General features: G+C 36.6%; 1 protein-coding gene across 20 annotated transcripts in view; it reads left to right on the top strand.

Annotated features, from left to right (window-relative positions):
- Positions 1-18,904, top strand: part of KDM6A (lysine demethylase 6A) — a 165,016-nt gene that overhangs the window by 129,061 nt on the left and 17,051 nt on the right. For all 20 annotated transcript variants that reach the window (XR_012621920.1, XM_074814498.1, XM_074814492.1 and 17 more), the window contains 5 exons: positions 12,906-13,035; positions 14,543-14,648; positions 15,357-15,562; positions 17,899-17,963; positions 18,064-18,138. Coding sequence is in view for 19 of the 20 variants with exons in the window: in XM_074814498.1 (XP_074670599.1) it covers positions 12,906-13,035; positions 14,543-14,648; positions 15,357-15,562; positions 17,899-17,963; positions 18,064-18,138 (582 nt within the window). In the remaining variant the exon portion in view is untranslated. The remainder of the gene's footprint in view (positions 1-12,905; positions 13,036-14,542; positions 14,649-15,356; positions 15,563-17,898; positions 17,964-18,063; positions 18,139-18,904) is intronic.

Raw genomic sequence — 18,904 nt, 5'->3', positions numbered from 1 at the left:
CAAAGATGTTATACTGTAAGCTACAGTGGTATAGATATAGTGGTATAGAAATGCAGAAAATCTAGCCACCTGTGCAGAGGAGAATGGTGGACTGAGGGCAATACTATCTTAAACTGTCTGACAGTGTTCATCAGTGACACACAAGTCCCATCTTCTTGACAGGCATGTTGGCACTAGAATGATTAGACCATTTTATATCCATGTAGTCAGCTTAAATGCATTCCCTTAACATTTCTGGTGCTTCCTAGGTCTGTCTTAGTAAAAAGCAGTGTAGTAGAAACACCAGGCTCCAAGTCTTGACATTTCTATATGCTTCTTAGCTATATATTTCTTATCTCGGTGTTGTTAAATCACAAAAAAATGGCAGGTAAACTCCTCCCTCTTTCCAAAGAAAAATAAATGGAAATGCATCTGTGAGGGTTGCATAGTTTGGGTTATTGGTGTGACAGTGGTGTAGTTGTCTGAGTGTAGGAACCTCCAGCAGAAGTCAGAGTGCTGGATTTGATGGTTATATCCAGCAAGCACATTTTCAGAGTCTCTTTCAAATCCAACTCTTTCATTAGATACAGGTTCTAACAATAAAAAGATTAATTTCATAGACTCCCCTGCATGAAGGAAAGATGAGTTTTGCCACAGTAGTAATAAATTTTTTTTTTCTGAGACTTGGTGATTATTCTGCAGAATCTTCTGAGACTTTCCTCCCCGCATGCCACTTACAAGCCCTATATTTAGACATCCTGCACAATAGCAGAGCTCTGCATATAGTATTGCTCTCATTATTGCACTGTGCTGTGTCATCACTGAACAAATTTTGTCATCAGAGTGAAATCCTTAGTCATCTTAAAAGTATTGTAGGAGTTTTTCATGGACAATGTTACAAGTACCAACATTTAAGTATATGTGATGACAATGAAAAAGTATGCTGGCTTAATTTTCCTTTAAAGCTGGCAGCAACACTTGCAATTTTGTCTTTACTTAAAAGGATGAAGGTTCCTTTATGAAGCTTTGAAGTATATAGGTACTTTGGAGTGCCTGTGGAGTATGAATGCTGACAGGCAGAAGTATGGTATGTTAGTTACATAGACAAGTTGGAGACATCTGGTCACATCTCCTCAGAAATAGCTTTATGTTGTTATACACTGAAATTATCTACATGGGAAAGCTAGTGAACTGTGAACTCTGTTTACTGTATATAACTGTCCAGTATTAATGCACTATGTTATCAGTCAATGTACATTAAACATAAGAGAATTTATTCCATTGAAAGTGGAGCAAACCCTGGTAGACACAGTTTAGGCAAAGTTTTTCAAATGTAATTAATTCTCCTTCAAAAGTTGAGCTCAGGCTTAAGTGTGCTAGCAGGGAGCCTGTCAGATAGTAGTTAGCTTTGCAAATTCACGCTACATGCTTACTGCTCACAGCCTTACCTCTGTAGACTATCTCAAAGTCCTTAGATTTTCTAGGTAGTCTTTGGAGAGATTTGCCTTCTTTCTCAAAAGAATTTTATTTGAGATCCAAACGTGGAGAAATTGAAATGACCATTTAGAACACTGATTTCTGTGTCCATGTCTTATAGTTGTTGCCATTTGTGAAAAAGTTACGTAAGATACCTGTAAAGTTCGCATATGCCCTTCTTTCACCGCATCCACATAAATCAGTTAAATGCAAAAAGCTGCATCTGTTACTGTGATTGAGACTTAACTCGTTTCTAATGTACTGGGATTTGATGACTAATACTGATCATGGTATAGTGGTCATAGCTATGTGTTACAAAGATAAATTTCCAGCTTTTTTTAATTGGGGCCATATATGTATTCTTGCTGGTAGAAGTATAAAAATAGCTTTGATGTCTGGTATTAGGATGAGTGTATTGCAAATACACATGAAAGAAATTGTTACAGACTTAAAGTTCTTCCTTGACGTTTAGCTGGTCTGTGTCTTCAGAATTTGCTTAGCAAAAATTGGCATACAGCTTTCTTGGGAGAGTGATGGGAAGTGTATTCTCTAGTCATGTTGGATTTTGATTGTTTTAGTACGCTGTTTATTGAGCTCTTCATAGGTGAGACCTGCAATTTGTGTTTGGTAGCAAAATGTTGAGCCATTCTTATTACAAAAATCCTAAACCAGTTTTTAATACAAGTCTTTACTTTTGTGCTCATTGATAGAGGTAGTATTCCCAGTAATACTTCATTTCTAAAGTAAAGGAATGATAAGGTATTTTCCTCTTTTATTCTGCTTTAAAAACTGTGGCTTTGTTACAGCAAAAGAAATTTAAAAAACGTTGTTGTGAGTGATGACATAGAAGTAAGTGTCTGCAGGGGCTTTCCTCAGCAAATGTAAAGTCCACCGCAGGCAGGTGTGAGGTTGCTTCCCACCGCGCTGGGAGCTGGAGAGCCGGTGCACAGGCACTGCGGTGTAGCTCTCGCCCGGGCCGGCATGCCCACAGCAGGATTTTTGGCCAGTCACAGACATGACCGAGCGCTGCTTGAGTACTGGCTACCGAGTTCCTAGCTGCACCTTGTTTAAGGACAGGCAGAGCAAATCTGCCTGCCAAAGGCTATTGAGAAACTCCAACTTGAACCTGTGAATTTAGTGCAGAAGGGCCAAGTTTTAAGCACAAACAGAACGTACAGATCTTTTCCATGACCTGCATGTCAAGCTTACTTTTTGCTGGGCCACATACTGCTACTGTGCTTTCTTTAACTTACTCACTGGGATGATACCAAGTTCTGCTTTAAATTGTACATAAAAGTGTCTAACAGTATTTGGGGACCCTAATTGTGAAATACTGACCCTTAAAAAAGTACTTCCTAATGTGGTGATCAAGTCTCTTATCTTTTTCTACAGTGTTTCACTTGGGCTCATGTAACTACTCATTTTTTTCTTGGGGCCCATGTAGTCATTTTTCAAGGGAGGCAAGCTAGTACTTTGCCCCACTTAGTTTGCAGACAGCTCAAAAAGTGTTAGATGTGCCATTTACTTTCTTACTGAGTAGAGATTGAGAGCTCCCTCTTCAGCCTGTCTGCACCTCAGTTCAGCAAGGCAGATAATAAAGAAAGATGAGCAATGGGAAAAGTGGAGGAGACTTGGTTTTTAGCAGCTTGGAGGTAGAAATGCTTCAGTGTGGGCTGGAACTACTTTTACAAAGTTTAGAGACAGGATCTCCCCTAGTCAAACCATGCTTGCTGAGAAGTGTATGTCTTCTAATAATAAAAGAATATGAGAAATGTTGTGGGACTGTCAACAAGGTAACAATTGCAACATTTGCAGGGTAAGCCTAAAGTGTAAGGACAGTCAGACAAGACAGTTTCCCATTTGTGAAAATTGTGTTTTGCTCGTTATTACTGTTTCTGACCTGTGCTAGGGCTGGTTATCTGTTAGGGAAAAGGTTCTGTCTACATGGTTTTTTTTATAGAAATAATAACGCCATATAAATAACCACTGTATAATATATTAATAGCTCTTTTTCCTGCCATCCTTATATGTGGTACAGTTTACATGCATACATTTGAGGACAAGGGTATGCCAGCTATGTAGTTAACTAGTTGATTAGCCCTTGCTTTGTTTTAAAATGTGTAGAGTTTGAAAGTATGCATGCATGCGTGTGACAGCTCAGGAGCAGAGCTCTGGGGAGAACATCCTTGTCATAGATACTGTTTGCATTATTAACTTAGGAAAAAATGTCTAGAGGGGAGAATACTGAAAGATATTCTGCCGAAAGCCCTGCTTATTTACGAAATAAGTCAACCTTTATACATAGTAGAATAGAAGATGTTTATAAACTAATATATCAGATACTATGAACTTCAAGTGCATGTTAACCTTTATTTTAAAACAGTGTAAGGTAATGCAAAAGCAAAGAATTGAAAGTACTTCCCATAGTACGGATTACATTTGGGCACTATCTCTGTAAGCGATATCTTGAGGTTCAAAAGTGAATTTGTGACCAAAAATGCTGATTTTTAGAATTTCTGTAAAAACTGAAGAAAAGCTGTCCACAATAGAAAACCTGAAAATAATTACTTGATATTTTTTTTCCCTTAAACAATCAAAAACCCAAACACCTATGCTAGAATAAGCTTCATGCACAGGGAGAGGGGAATTGTCCTGTAGTACTATGTTTTATATATTGGAGCTACACTGGATTGGACCTTAAATATATTCATATTTGCCATTGTTACATACATACCCTTATTTCATTTCATACGTTCAGAAAGACATTCCAGCTTCATCTCTAATGTGGATAATTATATTCTGTAATATTTTTCTTGCTGTCTGACAATACTTACTTGATACAGTCTGTTGCCCTATTGTCCTGCTGGTGTTCTCTAGGGAAAGAAAGACAGTTTTTCGGTTAGAAACAGGTGGATGTAACTTGCTTTTTTTAGCTGGAGGTCTAGATTAATAATTTTGATTTTCCTCATTATTCTGCATTTGGCTCTGTTTACTGTATGCTTACTTCAAAACCCCAGACTGTTTATGTTACTTGTAAGTCACAGTTAAATTCCTCAGAAGTCTATTTGTTAAATAATCTTTTTTTCAAATGCTTACAGCTTTAAAAAAAGTCTAAGAGAAAGCATTTTTTACGTCTTTTAGACCCTACAGTTTTATTTCTGCTTGGAGCACAAAAGACCTGAAATTGTTAGCAGTTTGGGATTAAGTAATGCACAGAAGTTGATTCACAATGTAACTGTAGTTAACCTACTACAGGATAGTGAACTGCAGTATAATGAAGTTCCTCATCTCACAGGAGGAATTTTATCAGGAAGCAACATAGTAATACCATCAAAAAATTACTTGTTTGTTAATGTTGCTAGGATTTTGCTTGTTGTTAAGGAACAAAGAAACATCAGAGATGTGTAAGTTTGGTGGGTTTTAAAGTAAAAGCAATTATTAGAAAAGGGGTTCAGAAATCATGCATTACAATAAAGTGAAAATGGAAGTAGGCAAAAATAAATGCTGGGAGATTGCAGTGCTGCTTTATGTAAACAGGTGTTGTCTTAATAAAAGCTGCTCAAGTGAAGCCATTAGGTGAAAGGAGTTACTTTGTATCATAAAAAGTAAAACACATGCCAAGTAGAAAACTCCATTTGATTCTCTTTTTATTATATGTGAATAGGTTGTCTGGTCTGTAGGAACAGAGGTGGTAAATGTTTTGTTTTGCCAAAGACTAAAGTGAGTGCTTAAGTAGGGCAAGATCATTGCAGAGGCTGAAAAGTTTCTTTATATCCATCTTCCTCGGTGAGAATGTTGAGGAAATATTTAACAGAGACCTATTCTATTCATGTGATGAAATGAGGTTGTTTAGGAGGCTGAGAAGGGGTCACACAGAAGGTGCAGGCATGGCAATTGATACTTCTACCAGGAGCTTCCCTTGCAGGGCTAGACAATGTTCATTGAAAAGCTACAAGGAATTTAGAAATGCAGTAGCTGAGCTATTGACTAAAATATGCAAATCTCATTAAGATGCTGTTCTGGAGAACAGTAGGGTAACAAATGTGCTCATCTTGTTAAACTGCTGTTGGAGTGTACTGATGAAAGAGAAATGAGGAGGTGATTCTGGGAAGCTGAGTGTGATTTGGCTGGCCTTCCTTACCAGTAAAACTGAGTGCAACAGTAAATTTTAAGGTGATTATAAAACAACTAAATTATTATGTTTGATAGAGTAAACTGTCTACATAGCAAACTAAATTTCTTTAAGCCTCTGAGCAAAATAACAGATAAAAGAGTGTATTATTAAATTAATTATCCTTCCTTAGATCCCTAGAGAAAATCCCGTTGAGGTCATTAAAAAAAAAACCACCATAAAACCCAAGTAATTTTGAGCGTAAGTTAAAACCATGTGATTAAAAGAAGAAAATACACTAGGAATAACTGCTCTGAGTTTGTTATTAGAAAAGCTGATTGTTAATACATGGGGAAAAAAGAAGAGCGTGCTGCTTTTGTCTAGCTGTGTGTCAGTTCTCCTTAAAAAGGCTGTTATCAGAAGCTCTTTTCTGTACTCTTAGAAATGTAAGTATCTTTTCCCTGTGAACAATCCTTGTGAAAGGAGAATTAATGAAACGTTATCAGAAGACTTGAGATTTAATACTCAAGCTGTTTATTTCTGCTGAAATGAAACCAGCGAATTTCTAGCTCTGTGTTTCAACCGGCGCATGCATCTAATTAACATCCTGGAGGAGTGATGTTAAAAATCCAGTATCCATCTCAGTTAAGAGAGTCAATCACCTGCCCTTTCTGAAACTGATGTGAGTCCTTTAAGTTCCTGACTTGTTTTGTTTCTCTTAAAAGAAATAAGAAATAGCTTAGTGTTTGGGGGGGGGGGTTTAATCATTATTTATTAAAACCTGTTCACAGCCTTGAAAGAACAGGCAAAGCTCCGAACAAAACTTTTGTTTGCTAATGACTTAGAGAAGTCTGTGCAAGAAGTCCTCAGACAGTTCTAAAGAGCCCAGCTGGATAACTGGGCAACTTCGTGTCAGCTGAAAGTTGTTGATGGCATTTTTATGGTGATATATGGAAAGACTAATTAGAAAACTGTAAGGCATTTCTGAACTTGAAAGCTTTACCAATTTGGCTTAATTGAGGAAGGCAAATGAGAGGTGTAGGCTTGATGGTAACACATATTAAAAGGGGCAAACATATCTTTTTATAGTTCTTTTTGCTTAGTGTGCAAAGAGAACGAGTAGAGAGCAATCCACTGAGAAAAAAAAGTGACAGGAGACCTGGAGAGATTAGCTGCTTCTCGAGGGACCTTATAAAATTATAGATGTATAGGAACAGAAGATGGTCTGGACTCGACAGTCTGGAAAAGGTTCTGATAAATGGCCAGCATGACACAAGCGTAGGAAATAAGCTTCATGAGGAGGAGTGGGAGAAGCAATGCAGAGGCTAGAGTGGGCAGATGTCTCGTTTCGCGGTGGGCTCTGTGTTGAAGCCTGGGGCAGAAACAAACTTGGGCTGATCTTTCTGAAGGTGCTGCTCCCTGGCAATTAAGCCTGCTTTTGTGAAATCAATTACTGAATCACTGCTTTGGGAACTGTGCAGTTGAGAGGCAAAGAGCCTAAATCTATTTGAGAGGAAGTACTTTGCCGAGGAAGGAGCCAGATTAAGTTTGTGTTTTGTACTTAAAAACAACAAAAGCAACTCTTGTTTTATTGGGAGGTTTCTTTGTCGGTAAGCAAAGGACTTTTTGGCTTGAAGGCAAAATTGTTTAGTTGCTCTAAAGGCACATTACTTCTGGCAAGTCAACTTCACCATAGCAAAAGTTTTAAGAATAAAATTTGAAATATTGTGATTTCACAAGCTAAACCCTGCTTAGAGTAAGATATTCCATTTTGTTTCAAAAGGCAAATACAGAAATCTGCAGATGGGAAGCAGAATTATCTGAAAATTAAAAAAAAAAAAACACATAGAAAAGGTGTATAGTTTAGGGGAAAGGCAAGCATATGAAAAAGTTCAGTACCGCTTGTGCAGTGCTTTTCTTACATAAGTCATTAATGTGATTCTGTTTGTCTTACAACTTAAGAACAAGGTGATTAGCAAATGAAAGGAAAGATGTAAAAGTCATTAACGTAAAAAGGAACATTACTTCTTATATAATTAACCTATGAAATTCACTGCCAACCTATACTATTGAGGTCAAAACCAGAACAGAATTCAAAAATTATTAGAAATATATTTGCATAATGAGAAAATCCACAATTCTATTGTAGGTTTTTCTGTAGGTTTAAAAAGAAAGATCTCTGGGAGTATTGCCAGCTAGTACCTGGTTGTGAAAGGCTGGGGTGGAGAACTGCATGATAAACAGGTTGTATAATTATCTGGCATTACTTGCATTTAACCATAATGTAAGCTTGGCTTGACTTACTTATATTCCTCTCTGAGAGCGCATCTCTCTCTACCAGCTACAGAAGGAGCTTGGGGAGGTGAACCTCGGAGAGTGCAAGTTAGGCATTGTGAATAACCGCCTCCTTCCTAGGGTGATGGCTGTTGACAGACATTTTTCTGTGGTTTTGTAATAACTTTGAGTATGAAAGCAATTAATTGTATCAATTGTTAAGAAAGACTGCATATTTCTGTTTTGAATCAGAACTGGGTCGAGTAAGTGCTGTGCATCCCAGTACTTCAACCGATGCCTTCAGCAGGCACATTTTTAAAATGTTTTGTTCATTCTTCTTTGTAGATTAATTAATTCTCATAGATTTGATATAGACTATCACATAAATCCACAGTTCCTTATGTTCATGTTAAATGTGATTTTTATTTGGGAAGAGGGTATTAATTTTGTTCTTCAGAATAACTATAATCTCTTGAGCAGTAAAACCTTGTTAATTCTCATGCAGCTAATCCTCAAATAATAATTCACTTTGACTTCACAACAAAAATAACTACTTAAGTCTAAATGATTGTTACTTATCCTGGTTTGGCCTGTAAAGTGTACCTAAAATCCAAATGTATAGATAACTGGAAATTGTTTAGGAACTTTTCATTGTTATCAAAAAGTCACAGTCTCCCAATTAAAAACAAAAAGGGCAAATATTTTTAAAAGCACTGAAGATAAAGGTTCTAGAAAACTCAGAAATGAAGTTTGGAAAACTATAGCCAAGAATGAATAATGTGAAGCATTAGTGGGTTTTGTGTTTCTTGACTACACAGAGCTATTAGAATAGTCGATAGAGGCAAGAGAGTTCAGTAAATATTTTTGTTCTGTGCTTGGGAAAAAGGCGGATATGATGTTCACATCATGGGATGTACGATAACATACTTTTTGTTTTCACAGTAATCAAGGAGAAGTTTAAACAATAGTTATACTTAAATTTGGCATTTTTAAAACAGAGACCTGGATAAATTACATCCATGAGCTCTGAAAGAGCAGGCCAGAGAATTGTTGTTTATCATTCATTCAGATATTTTTTTTTATATTTATTAGAAAACAGAAAAAATTCCAGAAGACTTGGAAAGCACTGTGGAACTGCTTTCTGAGAAATAGGCGTAATCCTCTCAGTCTGACATTAGGCTTGAGCAAAATAATAAAATTATTGAGGTGATTAATAAATGTGAGGGATAGTAATTATTTATAATGATTCCTGGTTCTTGGAAAGTGTTGTCATGTTAACTTCAATATTCTTGATGTAGTTGGGAGTTTGTATCCTAAAATAAGAGTTAAAATTCATAGAGTTGTGTAACACAGTTGGTTTTACACTTTAATGATGTCTTTTTTTAGTCAACTAGTATGAGCAAAGTCAATACAGTACCTATGAAGTGTATAAAAACTACATGATAAATTTCATGTAACTGTAAGTGTTGCAGTGATGTTGCCTTGGGATCAGATTTTGGTCTTGTTCTATTTAGTTTTTGATAGTGACATAGGGCTCTGACAGGAGAGTCTCTAAGGCTAGAGTCCATCTTCCTGTAGGGCAGGGATGTCCCAGCTGCAGAACAAGCTACTGGGTTGTCCATGCAGTGAAAACTCAAGGGAAGAAGTGTGGTAGATGGATGAAGGCATCGTTTCAGGCTGAGCTACCAGTCTCCATTTGTTAAGAATTCCCTAGATAACATTAAATTATTTGTGTTAATATTTGCTAAAAGCACAGACTGGGGAGTGAGTGCTATATAATGAAGAGGACAGGTGACTGTTGGGAAGCAAACTGTGTCACACATCTGCTTTTTGTTAACTGTGTTTTGATACAGGCAGAGGGAAAGTTGTTCTCTAAGACTGAAGGCTGTAAACTGTTTTAGGAAGGTGTGGGAATGCATCCTAGAAAGCAGTAAAATGGAAAAAAGGGGTCTTTTAATGACTCTGGTGATTGATTATTCAAGAAATCCCTTACATGAAATCTAGGCACCTGTTTCATCCATAGTGGTTGGTGTCACTCATAAGCATGGCAGGTTGGTCATCAGGGTAAAGCGGTTGCATGAGTTGTTGTTGCTTTTACCCGTCGAGCAAATTGCAGTGGACTGAGAGCTGCAGCTTTGACTCAGGACAATGCTGCACATCAGTTGTGCACCTCCTTCCTTAACTTTCTGAGGCTGACAGCTGCTCCTTGCCTTCTCTTCCCACTCCTGCCTGCACAGTCTACGAAAAGCCAACTAACTCCCTCTGGAAGGTCAATTTAAATGAATGAAGCCTGTTCTTCTCTTCATTCCTCCATCACCGCATTGTGGGTGACTGTTTGGGCATCTAGTTTCTTTTTGAGGCCTAAATCAGGGTTGTTTTTTCTTGAGCATTGCATCTGTTGCTTCTTTCAGCCAGTATGAAATCCTCTCACAAAAAATGCACTTTTGAAACAGAGATGTGTGAGATTTTCCTCACGGCTGCTGTGGTCAGAAAGGGCCTTTCACTTTCCCTGTGCTGGCCATAGTTCTGTATTTCCAGAGGTGGAGAAACTGGCAGTGGATACTCACGTGGCTTCATTTCAGGTGCCAGTAGCAAATCTTTTTAATACTTCTGTAGTGTCTCTTATAATTTCTGTTGCTCTGTTTTGCACACTGTCAATTACAGTGTTATTCTTTAATAGCTCTCTTGCATTGTTATTAATAGTAAGTTATTCATAGTAAAAAAAAAAAAAGTGAAACTGGTCTGTTAAAGACAACTTTAAATATTCTGCCCATCTGTTTCCTGTGCCACGTGAATTACGAGCGTTTTCCTATCTCAGCTTTGCTTTTCATTGGCCCATTTCCTCGCTTGAAATTTCCACACAGGGTTTTAGTAATTTAATAGGAAACTGGCATACATTTGGTAGTATCAGCTTTAAGTGCTGACTTTATGAGATACCTCTGTTCATCTGATCTTTTCCTCTGCACTGTCTGCTGTCTTATCTATCTCCTTTGCATTTTCAGACCTGTGGTTTCTCAAAGTGTACAGGAGCTTCTCCAAGTGTATAGGAGTTCCTCCTTTCTCTATTGCCCCCCTTCCCTGAAGACCCCACGCACCCTGGTTTTACCGAGCTTTCACTGTGGTGATTATCTTGTTGTGACTACAGTAGCTTAAGTCATGCTAGTTCTGAGCAATGTCCCTTTCTTTGTCTTCAGGTTCAGTCTTTCTCATCTCCTTTGCCTCAGGAACTGCCTGAGAACTCTTTATGAATGCAAACTGAATTTTCTCAAAGTTCTCTTTGATTTTTCATACTATGTATTTGCTTTTCTTGGTTTTATCTTTCAGTTTTGCAATGCGAAGATTATAGTCACTTCTAATACCTGCTATTCAGATTATAGTTTCACTTTGTATAGATGGTCTGAATCTCAGATTCATGCAGCCATAGTTGATAAATTTCTCTGGGTGATGGTGATTTTATATTGCCATGGGGTTTTTTTGCTTTTTGGGTGTGGGGGACAATAGGGTATTTGCAAGAACTACATCAGACATTAAGCACTGGCCAGTAAGTTTCTTGCCAAGTTGGATGATGCTGAATCAAAGCTTCTGTGTTGCTTTTCCAGTTTCTTTGAAGTTGCAATCTATTCTGGCATTAGACTCACCTAGCACAAGGAATAAGCTGTGTTTGTATTTTAACAGGCGTGCTTTGGAGACAGTTGTTAAATATGTCTATGTATTGCTCTGATCTTCTGTCAGAGAGCAATGTTTGAGTTAGGCTGGCATAAGTTCTGAACTGGATGACTGACTTGATGCTTATCTTTGCAGCCTGGGATACATGAGATGTTTGCTCATTTTCTTTAAAGTGTTTGTCATAACAGTCAGGCTGATCTGATCTCAAGCCCCAGGTCCATCTTACTCGTAGTTTGTGGTAGTCTGATTTGAAGCAGTGCTCTCACATGCCAGCATCCAGCTCTATAACGTTTCTCAGTGCTGGTATGACAGTTTCCGTGTTTTAGAGACAAGCTCTATTGCTGGGAGTGTAATCTGTCAGCTGTGTTTTCTGCTGCAGACTGTTGTTACCAGAACAACTTTTTTATGAGCCATGAGTTTTATGAAGATAAATGACTAAATTATGCATTAGAAACATCCCATTTTGTGGGTGGGGTGTTGAGAGGTGGTAACAACCGTTAGTGAATCGAGTGAGGTTGGAAGAAGGATCGAAACTGTTTAGTTGGAAGAATGTTGAAGTAGTTGAGTCATTTTTAACAAACAAAAATTTAAGGGATGCTTTTGTTAATAAATACTTTCTTGGTGATAGTGACTGGAAATTGAATATAGACTAAGTTCAGAATGCAGATTTTTCAGGTCGTTCATTATAGGAATTGTTAACACACATACAGTGGATTATCCGTGTCTGGAAATCTCCAGAGAAAGACTGCAAATAAAACAAGTGAGGTTCTCACTTAAGTACACCTACAGGTGTTGACACAGCAACTCATTCAGGGTAGATCCTTTCCTCTGTTGCTCAAACAAACAGAATCTGCAGCAGTGGCTCCTTCTGGCTTCAAAATGCGTAAATCAGAGAGGGGGAAGGTGGTTGTTCAATTTAGTGTTGTTAGTGTAATTGTAGTTGTTTTTTGTGACTCAGCAGTTTCTTGGCTGAGGCATTGTCATTTTCTGACTTTGTGCTCTGCCACAGCGCTATGCACCGCATTACCAGACTGCATTGTCTCAACTGCTATGAATTGATCATCCACCAGCCAGTGCCGACCTAATAAGGTTCTCCTCTATTTCTAGTTGAAACCTGCTTTCTCTGTTAAATTTTGTCAAATGAGTCATACTTGCTTTTATTTAAAATGGCTATATTTTTCACTAATAGTGGTGATGGTGCAGATTGGGCAGGCAAAGTGGGAATTATTTTTAATAATAAATTATACAGTGAGAATTCTTGATTAAAATATATGAGCTTTATGTGCATCTTGAACTATGGTTTCTCCTTATACATCATTATTTTGCAGAAGAGATGACACTAATACATATTTATTTTATTTGTCAAGTATTGACAGAGGCAGCTCTTTTTTCCTTTTAGGAATCTGGGTAAAAATGGCTTATCTAACAGTAGTATTCTATTGGATAAATGCCCACCTCCACGACCACCGCCTCCACCATACCCTCCCTTGCCAAAGGACAAGTTGAATCCACCTACACCTAGTATTTATGTAAGTAAATCTAATGATAGAAGTACATTGCTGACTGTTTTTTGTAATTGTTTGGATATCTGCATTACATAATGTAATTACTTAAAGATTCACAATTCATAGCTGAATTCTAATTACAGTGCTTTCCCAACAAGTGTTGCTGGGAAAAATGCTAACTTTAAAGAAAATTTTGAGACATAGTTTGACTCTTAAAGTACTTGTAAATTAAGAATTTCAGTAAACGAGGGAAAAGGGCTTCAGAATTTTTTTTTGTTTGTTTTTTAAATACTCAAAATATTGGCAGAATAAGCAAAACAGTTCATTAGATACAATGCACAATATTTCAAATATGTATGTACATTTTTGCAAGTGACGGTTTAGGTATAAATGAGGAAGTAATTAAACTAAACTCTCCTAACAATCTGCTTCAAAATATAGTAGAGACAAAAATGAACAGAAGTTGAGGTGATGTTAAGAACAAAATGTCATTAGGAAAAGGCAGGGTTTAGTTGCATAGTATTTTCTTATGCAAGCATTAAAACTTCTGAAAAACAAAGTTTCATAATAGCTTTATGAAGTGTTTGAGCTAGCTTCCTCTGTAATAGAAGAATAAATTATAGGATGTGCACTTACTTGATGATAATAAATTATAGTATGTCCATACAGCCAGTGCAAAAACCTCAAGTTAGCTTTGGTCAGCTCAGCCTGGGAACCAGAGCAGTTGGCACTTTGGTCTGATAACACAAGCAGTCTGCCTGAGAACTAGATTAAGTTGGAAGCAATAGTGCTTCCAGGTGTTGCATCTGAATTAATCTACCTTATTAAAAGTCCATCGCAGCTTTGTTGAGTCCGTACAAATCTGGTAAGTCACCATGCTGCAGCATACTGTGTAAATACGCCAGCGTGGGTCCCAGTATTTGGAAAATCGGTATTGTGTTTTGTTCATTGGAAGGGATGTCTTCAGCATTTTAAAAGATTCATAAAAAATAAAAAAAAAAAAAAGATGGGGGAGACTATCACATAAAATTGAGGTTGTCGGTGCCCAAAAGCATAAGAAAATCAAATCAACCTTTGTGGTTAACATGAGATATACTGTGAGAGTGGTCTTTATAATTAAACTGTTTCTTGTATACATTATCTGTAGAATTAGCTTTTTTGACTTCTGAAAATAAAGTTAGTATGTTATCTTGCTCTTCAGAGAATTCTGTAGATTTAGAGAATGTACAAGGCTACTGTCAGATAAAGAAGTAAACTGCAGGAAACCTGAGTTGCAAAAACCAAAGCAACCTGGGAATAATTCATGCCAAGAAATAAATTGCAGTAACAAATTAATTTCAGGAATGAACCCAGCTTTTAACATGGAAAGAGTTGTATGATGTAGCTGTTCATTCCCCACTGTGCAGTGAAATGGGGAAAATTGCTGTCTTCTTTCTGTGTTTTCTCTCTTTTTTCCTAATTATTCTTTCTTATTTTACAAATGAGGAGCTTAAATTCATCTGACATCTAATATTCCATTATAATTTTACAGTTGGAAAATAAACGAGATGCTTTCTTTCCACCTTTACATCAATTTTGTACAAATCCAAACAACCCTGTTACTGTAATACGTGGCCTTGCTGGAGCGCTTAAATTAGGTGAGTTTACATGTTTTTTTTACTTTGGAAAAAAAGTATGTGTTTTTTTAAAAAATAAGTCTTTCAGTTCTTGTAAGTGGATATTTTATTTCTGTACTACTGTATTACTTGTGTATTCCAAATAATTGGGGTAACTTGTCATTTCTCAGTTTGCTACTGTTTCTAACGTTGATCATCTCCAAAAAAACCCCCAAAAATCCACCAGATTTTGTTGAGCACAGAGGGGACCTGAGCTGTGGATATGGAAGCTTACAGATAGACTTTTTTCCTATGAGAACTATGGCTACAGATCTTCGTGGTTAGATTTAATGATCTATAATCTGACTGTGTACAATGTTTTGAACTCTGTAGATGGAAAAACTATCATTACTGGTAGGAAATGTGTTATATGATGGAAGTGCATTCATCAAACTCTGGTTTGAAAAATACTTCCCATTTAAACATTGTTTGCAGATTTGTTTACACAAGGCATGTAAAATGTTTCTTGGAATATAGTCTATACAGTAGCTGCCAAGTTTTTTCTAAGCTTCTACTGTTGTTTGCTGGAAGGCTTTTTGAGTGTTAATCATGGGTGTTAATAATTAACCTACAGGTAGACTGTATTATGAAGGCTGGGGAGGGGGAAACACTTCAAATAACTTGTAAGTATTAATTTTCTTGAAAATTTTTATTATTTTAACTGTCACTTATTAATCTTATTCTTACTAGATCTAGGACTCTTTTCTACTAAGACCTTGGTAGAAGCAAATAATGAACACATAGTAGAAGTAAGGACACAATTACTGCAGCCAGCAGATGAAAACTGGGACCCCACTGGAACAAAGAAAATCTGGCGTTGTGAAAGCAGTAGATCTCATACAACAATTGCTAAATATGCACAGTACCAGGCCTCCTCATTCCAGGAGTCTTTAAGGGTAAGTCCACTGTTATTATTTAAGTTATAATTTACAAACTGTATACTAACTCTGGAACCAATTAATAATGGCTATTGAAAGCAAACGGAAGCTGCTAAGGGGGAGGAGACATGTCCATTATCATGAAGAGTGCAGGTAAATTTACAAAATCTGTTTTGAATAGAGGGTCAAATAGTATATAGGGTGTTCCTCCCAAATGCTTAATGTAAAACTTATTTTTCTTAATGTAAAACTCCTGGCTATTACATACTTTAAAAGCATGTAAGCTTAAGCTTTCATATAATAATGTCAAAATTAATATTAAAATATTTAGAACTTAAGATGCTTTTTTAAACTTGTATGGTTTCTAATTTCATACATGCTTTGAAATCAGATTTCTTTGTTCTTCATAGTATCCTGATTTAATCTGGATGTGACTTAGAAGTTTACGCTTATACTTGTCTTTTGTTGGGTTCCAAACATAACAGTTTCTGTTCAGTTTAGAAGTTGTTAGACATGCGTGGCAGAGTGAAATGTTTGAAATGTTATTTTGTTGGTATTACTTTTTAATATTTTTGCTGAAGTAGTGACCACATCCTTGGAATTAGCTGTGGACGCTCCTTGGAGGCTTATATTGTCTGGTGTTACAAAAAGATTAGTCTAAGATGGAACTAAGACAAAAATATATTCTTGATAGGGAAAACACCAACCTGGGGAATTGACTATTGCCGTTTTCACCGCCATTACACAGAAACAGCAATAGTTTCAGTAAGAAAGGAAAGAGAAGTTCTGAATTTAAACTTTGTGCATTAGAGGAAAGGATTAGAAACGAAGAAATTAATTGGTAGTTGAAGAAAAGAGAAGGGGAGGTAGTCACAAGGTTTTGAGCGAGACTGATACAGGATGAGGAAATGAAACAGGAATAGTATTGGGAAGTGGGGACCACTGAAGTCATCAAGAGCTTGGAACATAAATGGGATTTTTCTTCCTCTGCATTGGTAATAAATTTAAGTAGGATGTCAGGTAAAGTTTTCTGGTGCCCTTAAACAGTTGCACCAGCATTGCATTCTTGTACATCATTCCAGAGGGCCTGGAGAACATTAGTTTGCTGGAACGTTATATATATATACATGTTTAATAACATACATAATTAATCCCATACCAGCTTGTCAACAGGAAAGCCTCAGCTTTAGATTTGCACCAGGAGGTAGACTGCAGGATTTTCTGATTATTTCTTTTTTCTCTGTTACAAATTGGTGGTAAAAGTGCAATATATAAAATAATTTTCAGAAAGATGATTTTCATTTTTCCCTTGGAAATCAGAAAGACAGATGCATGTGTCCTTTGCCTAACACTGCTTTGACCTGTCCTTAGGTGACTTTTTGTGGTGTTCAAATGAAAGCTTTGTTTCTTCTTTCTACAGACAATCCTCTTGGCTTGCCCTAAGTGATCTTTTTTTGGTTATTCTTCTAACAACTATTACATTGCTTTTCTAAAATGTCTTGCAGTATTTGATAAATCCATCATCACTAGGTTCCTTTTTGTTTCTCTTTGTCCTTTATTGAAAGGATGAATAAGACTTTCTCAGGTACATAGGGCACTTTGAGATTTAACAACAATCCCATTCAAAGCCAGAGATCTTTGGATGGCCTCCAGGCAGTTCTTTCCTTCTTTTTGTCTTATTCTTTTTCCTTCTATGTCCGTATACTTGCCAGAAAGAGAAGTCTTTAGAATAGGGTTTTGAGTGCACTCTGCTAAAAAGATCAAATTACTTCATTTAATATTTGTTAGATTTTTTCCACTAGTCATGGTCCTAGCTACTGCAGTGCTAAAATAGCATATAGCTATGAAAAATTCAAAAGATTTTACATAATGGATTTTATAAAATTAATTTTATAAATATTAGTCATCCTAGTTTCATGTCAGGATACCTGCTTGACTTTGAAGGAAGGTAAATGTTCTAGTCTGAAAAAGTTAATGGTATTCCTTAAGAATGGACTCCAGTTCACCTGCATAATGAAGCAAACCAACATACTAAGTTGCAGCTGTCATGTAGGCTAGGAGGAATTTCACAGTGTAGACGTTTTCTGTTGTCCTGGCCTGAGCTTCACTGAATTTGTAGTCATGAAGAATTTTTTTGCAATGAATTTTGACTAATAACTTCTTTTTTTCCATAACAGTAATATTGACGTAAAGTCTTAGATACAGATCTTCTAAAGATTGTACCAGCATCTTGAAACAAATGTACTTACTTCTGTGAACGTGTTACCACTTTATGCTTATATATTTTATGTATATTCTTACTTTTATGTATATTTATATAGATAAAAAAACATTTCCACAATTGCATTTTATAGGAGGAAAATGAGAAGAAGAGTCACCACAAGGACCATTCAGATAATGAATCCACATCTTCTGATAAGTAAGTGTGGTATAATTGTGGTAATTCTGTGTTGGTTTTATGTGGTTTTTTGCATCATTCCCATTTTCACATTCACCTATTATATTTTTTATATTTGCAGCTCTGGAAGGAGGAGAAGAGGACCTTTTAAAACAATCAAGTTTGGGACCAACATTGACCTGTCAGATGACAAGAAGTAAGTTGAGTACAGTTTGTCCTGTTCACGGCTGTATTCTACAATATGATACTCCTTCTGGAAGACCAGTGCATTCTTCTCAAACATCAGTCAGTCTGTTGATAAACCCAATTCCAGTTGCACACACCATTTCCACAATGAAATTGTTACCTTTGGTCTTTAAAGTGTTGTTATGAGTCCTTCGCATGCTGAAGTCTCTTTTCAAGCTTTTCTTTATGGGATCTTTATTTTTCCAGACATGAACTTCAGAAACTGTTCTTTCTAGTCCTCCTTCTAATATATTCCCTTTGTTTCATTCTGAGCCTTTAAATTATTTGCTTACTACTTTCATACTTCGAAAATACAAAGTTTTCAGTCTTTGCACAGAAATTGTAAGATTAAAGGTTTTTTTCTTTCTTGTTTGTCTGGATTTTTGTTACTTCGTTTTTGTTTCCTTTTGTTCCTACTGTCATCCTTTCTGTTTCCACTGTTGTGTAGCTCTTGCTTCTCCTATCCAGGAACAGGGTTCAAACTATGTAGTAAAGACCAGACCAATGCTTACCTGTAGAAAAGCCATGATACCACTCCCAGAACCTCAAAAAAATAAGGAACCAATTGAGTATTCTTTAGACTACATATCCTTCTGTGAGTAAATGAAGGTGACTCAGACGAACATCAGAAAGTATTAGGAATACTCTGAAAGCATGGTTTTATTGTCCAGTAATAATTTTTTATTTGGTTCGGTCTCTAGTTAGTATATATTTTCATAAAAGGTCCGGCATGTCTA

This window comes from Strix aluco, chromosome 2 (genome assembly GCF_031877795.1).
Source record: "Strix aluco isolate bStrAlu1 chromosome 2, bStrAlu1.hap1, whole genome shotgun sequence".
Lineage (NCBI taxonomy): Eukaryota > Metazoa > Chordata > Aves > Strigiformes > Strigidae > Strix > Strix aluco.
This window is presented reverse-complemented; position numbering and strand designations above follow the sequence as displayed.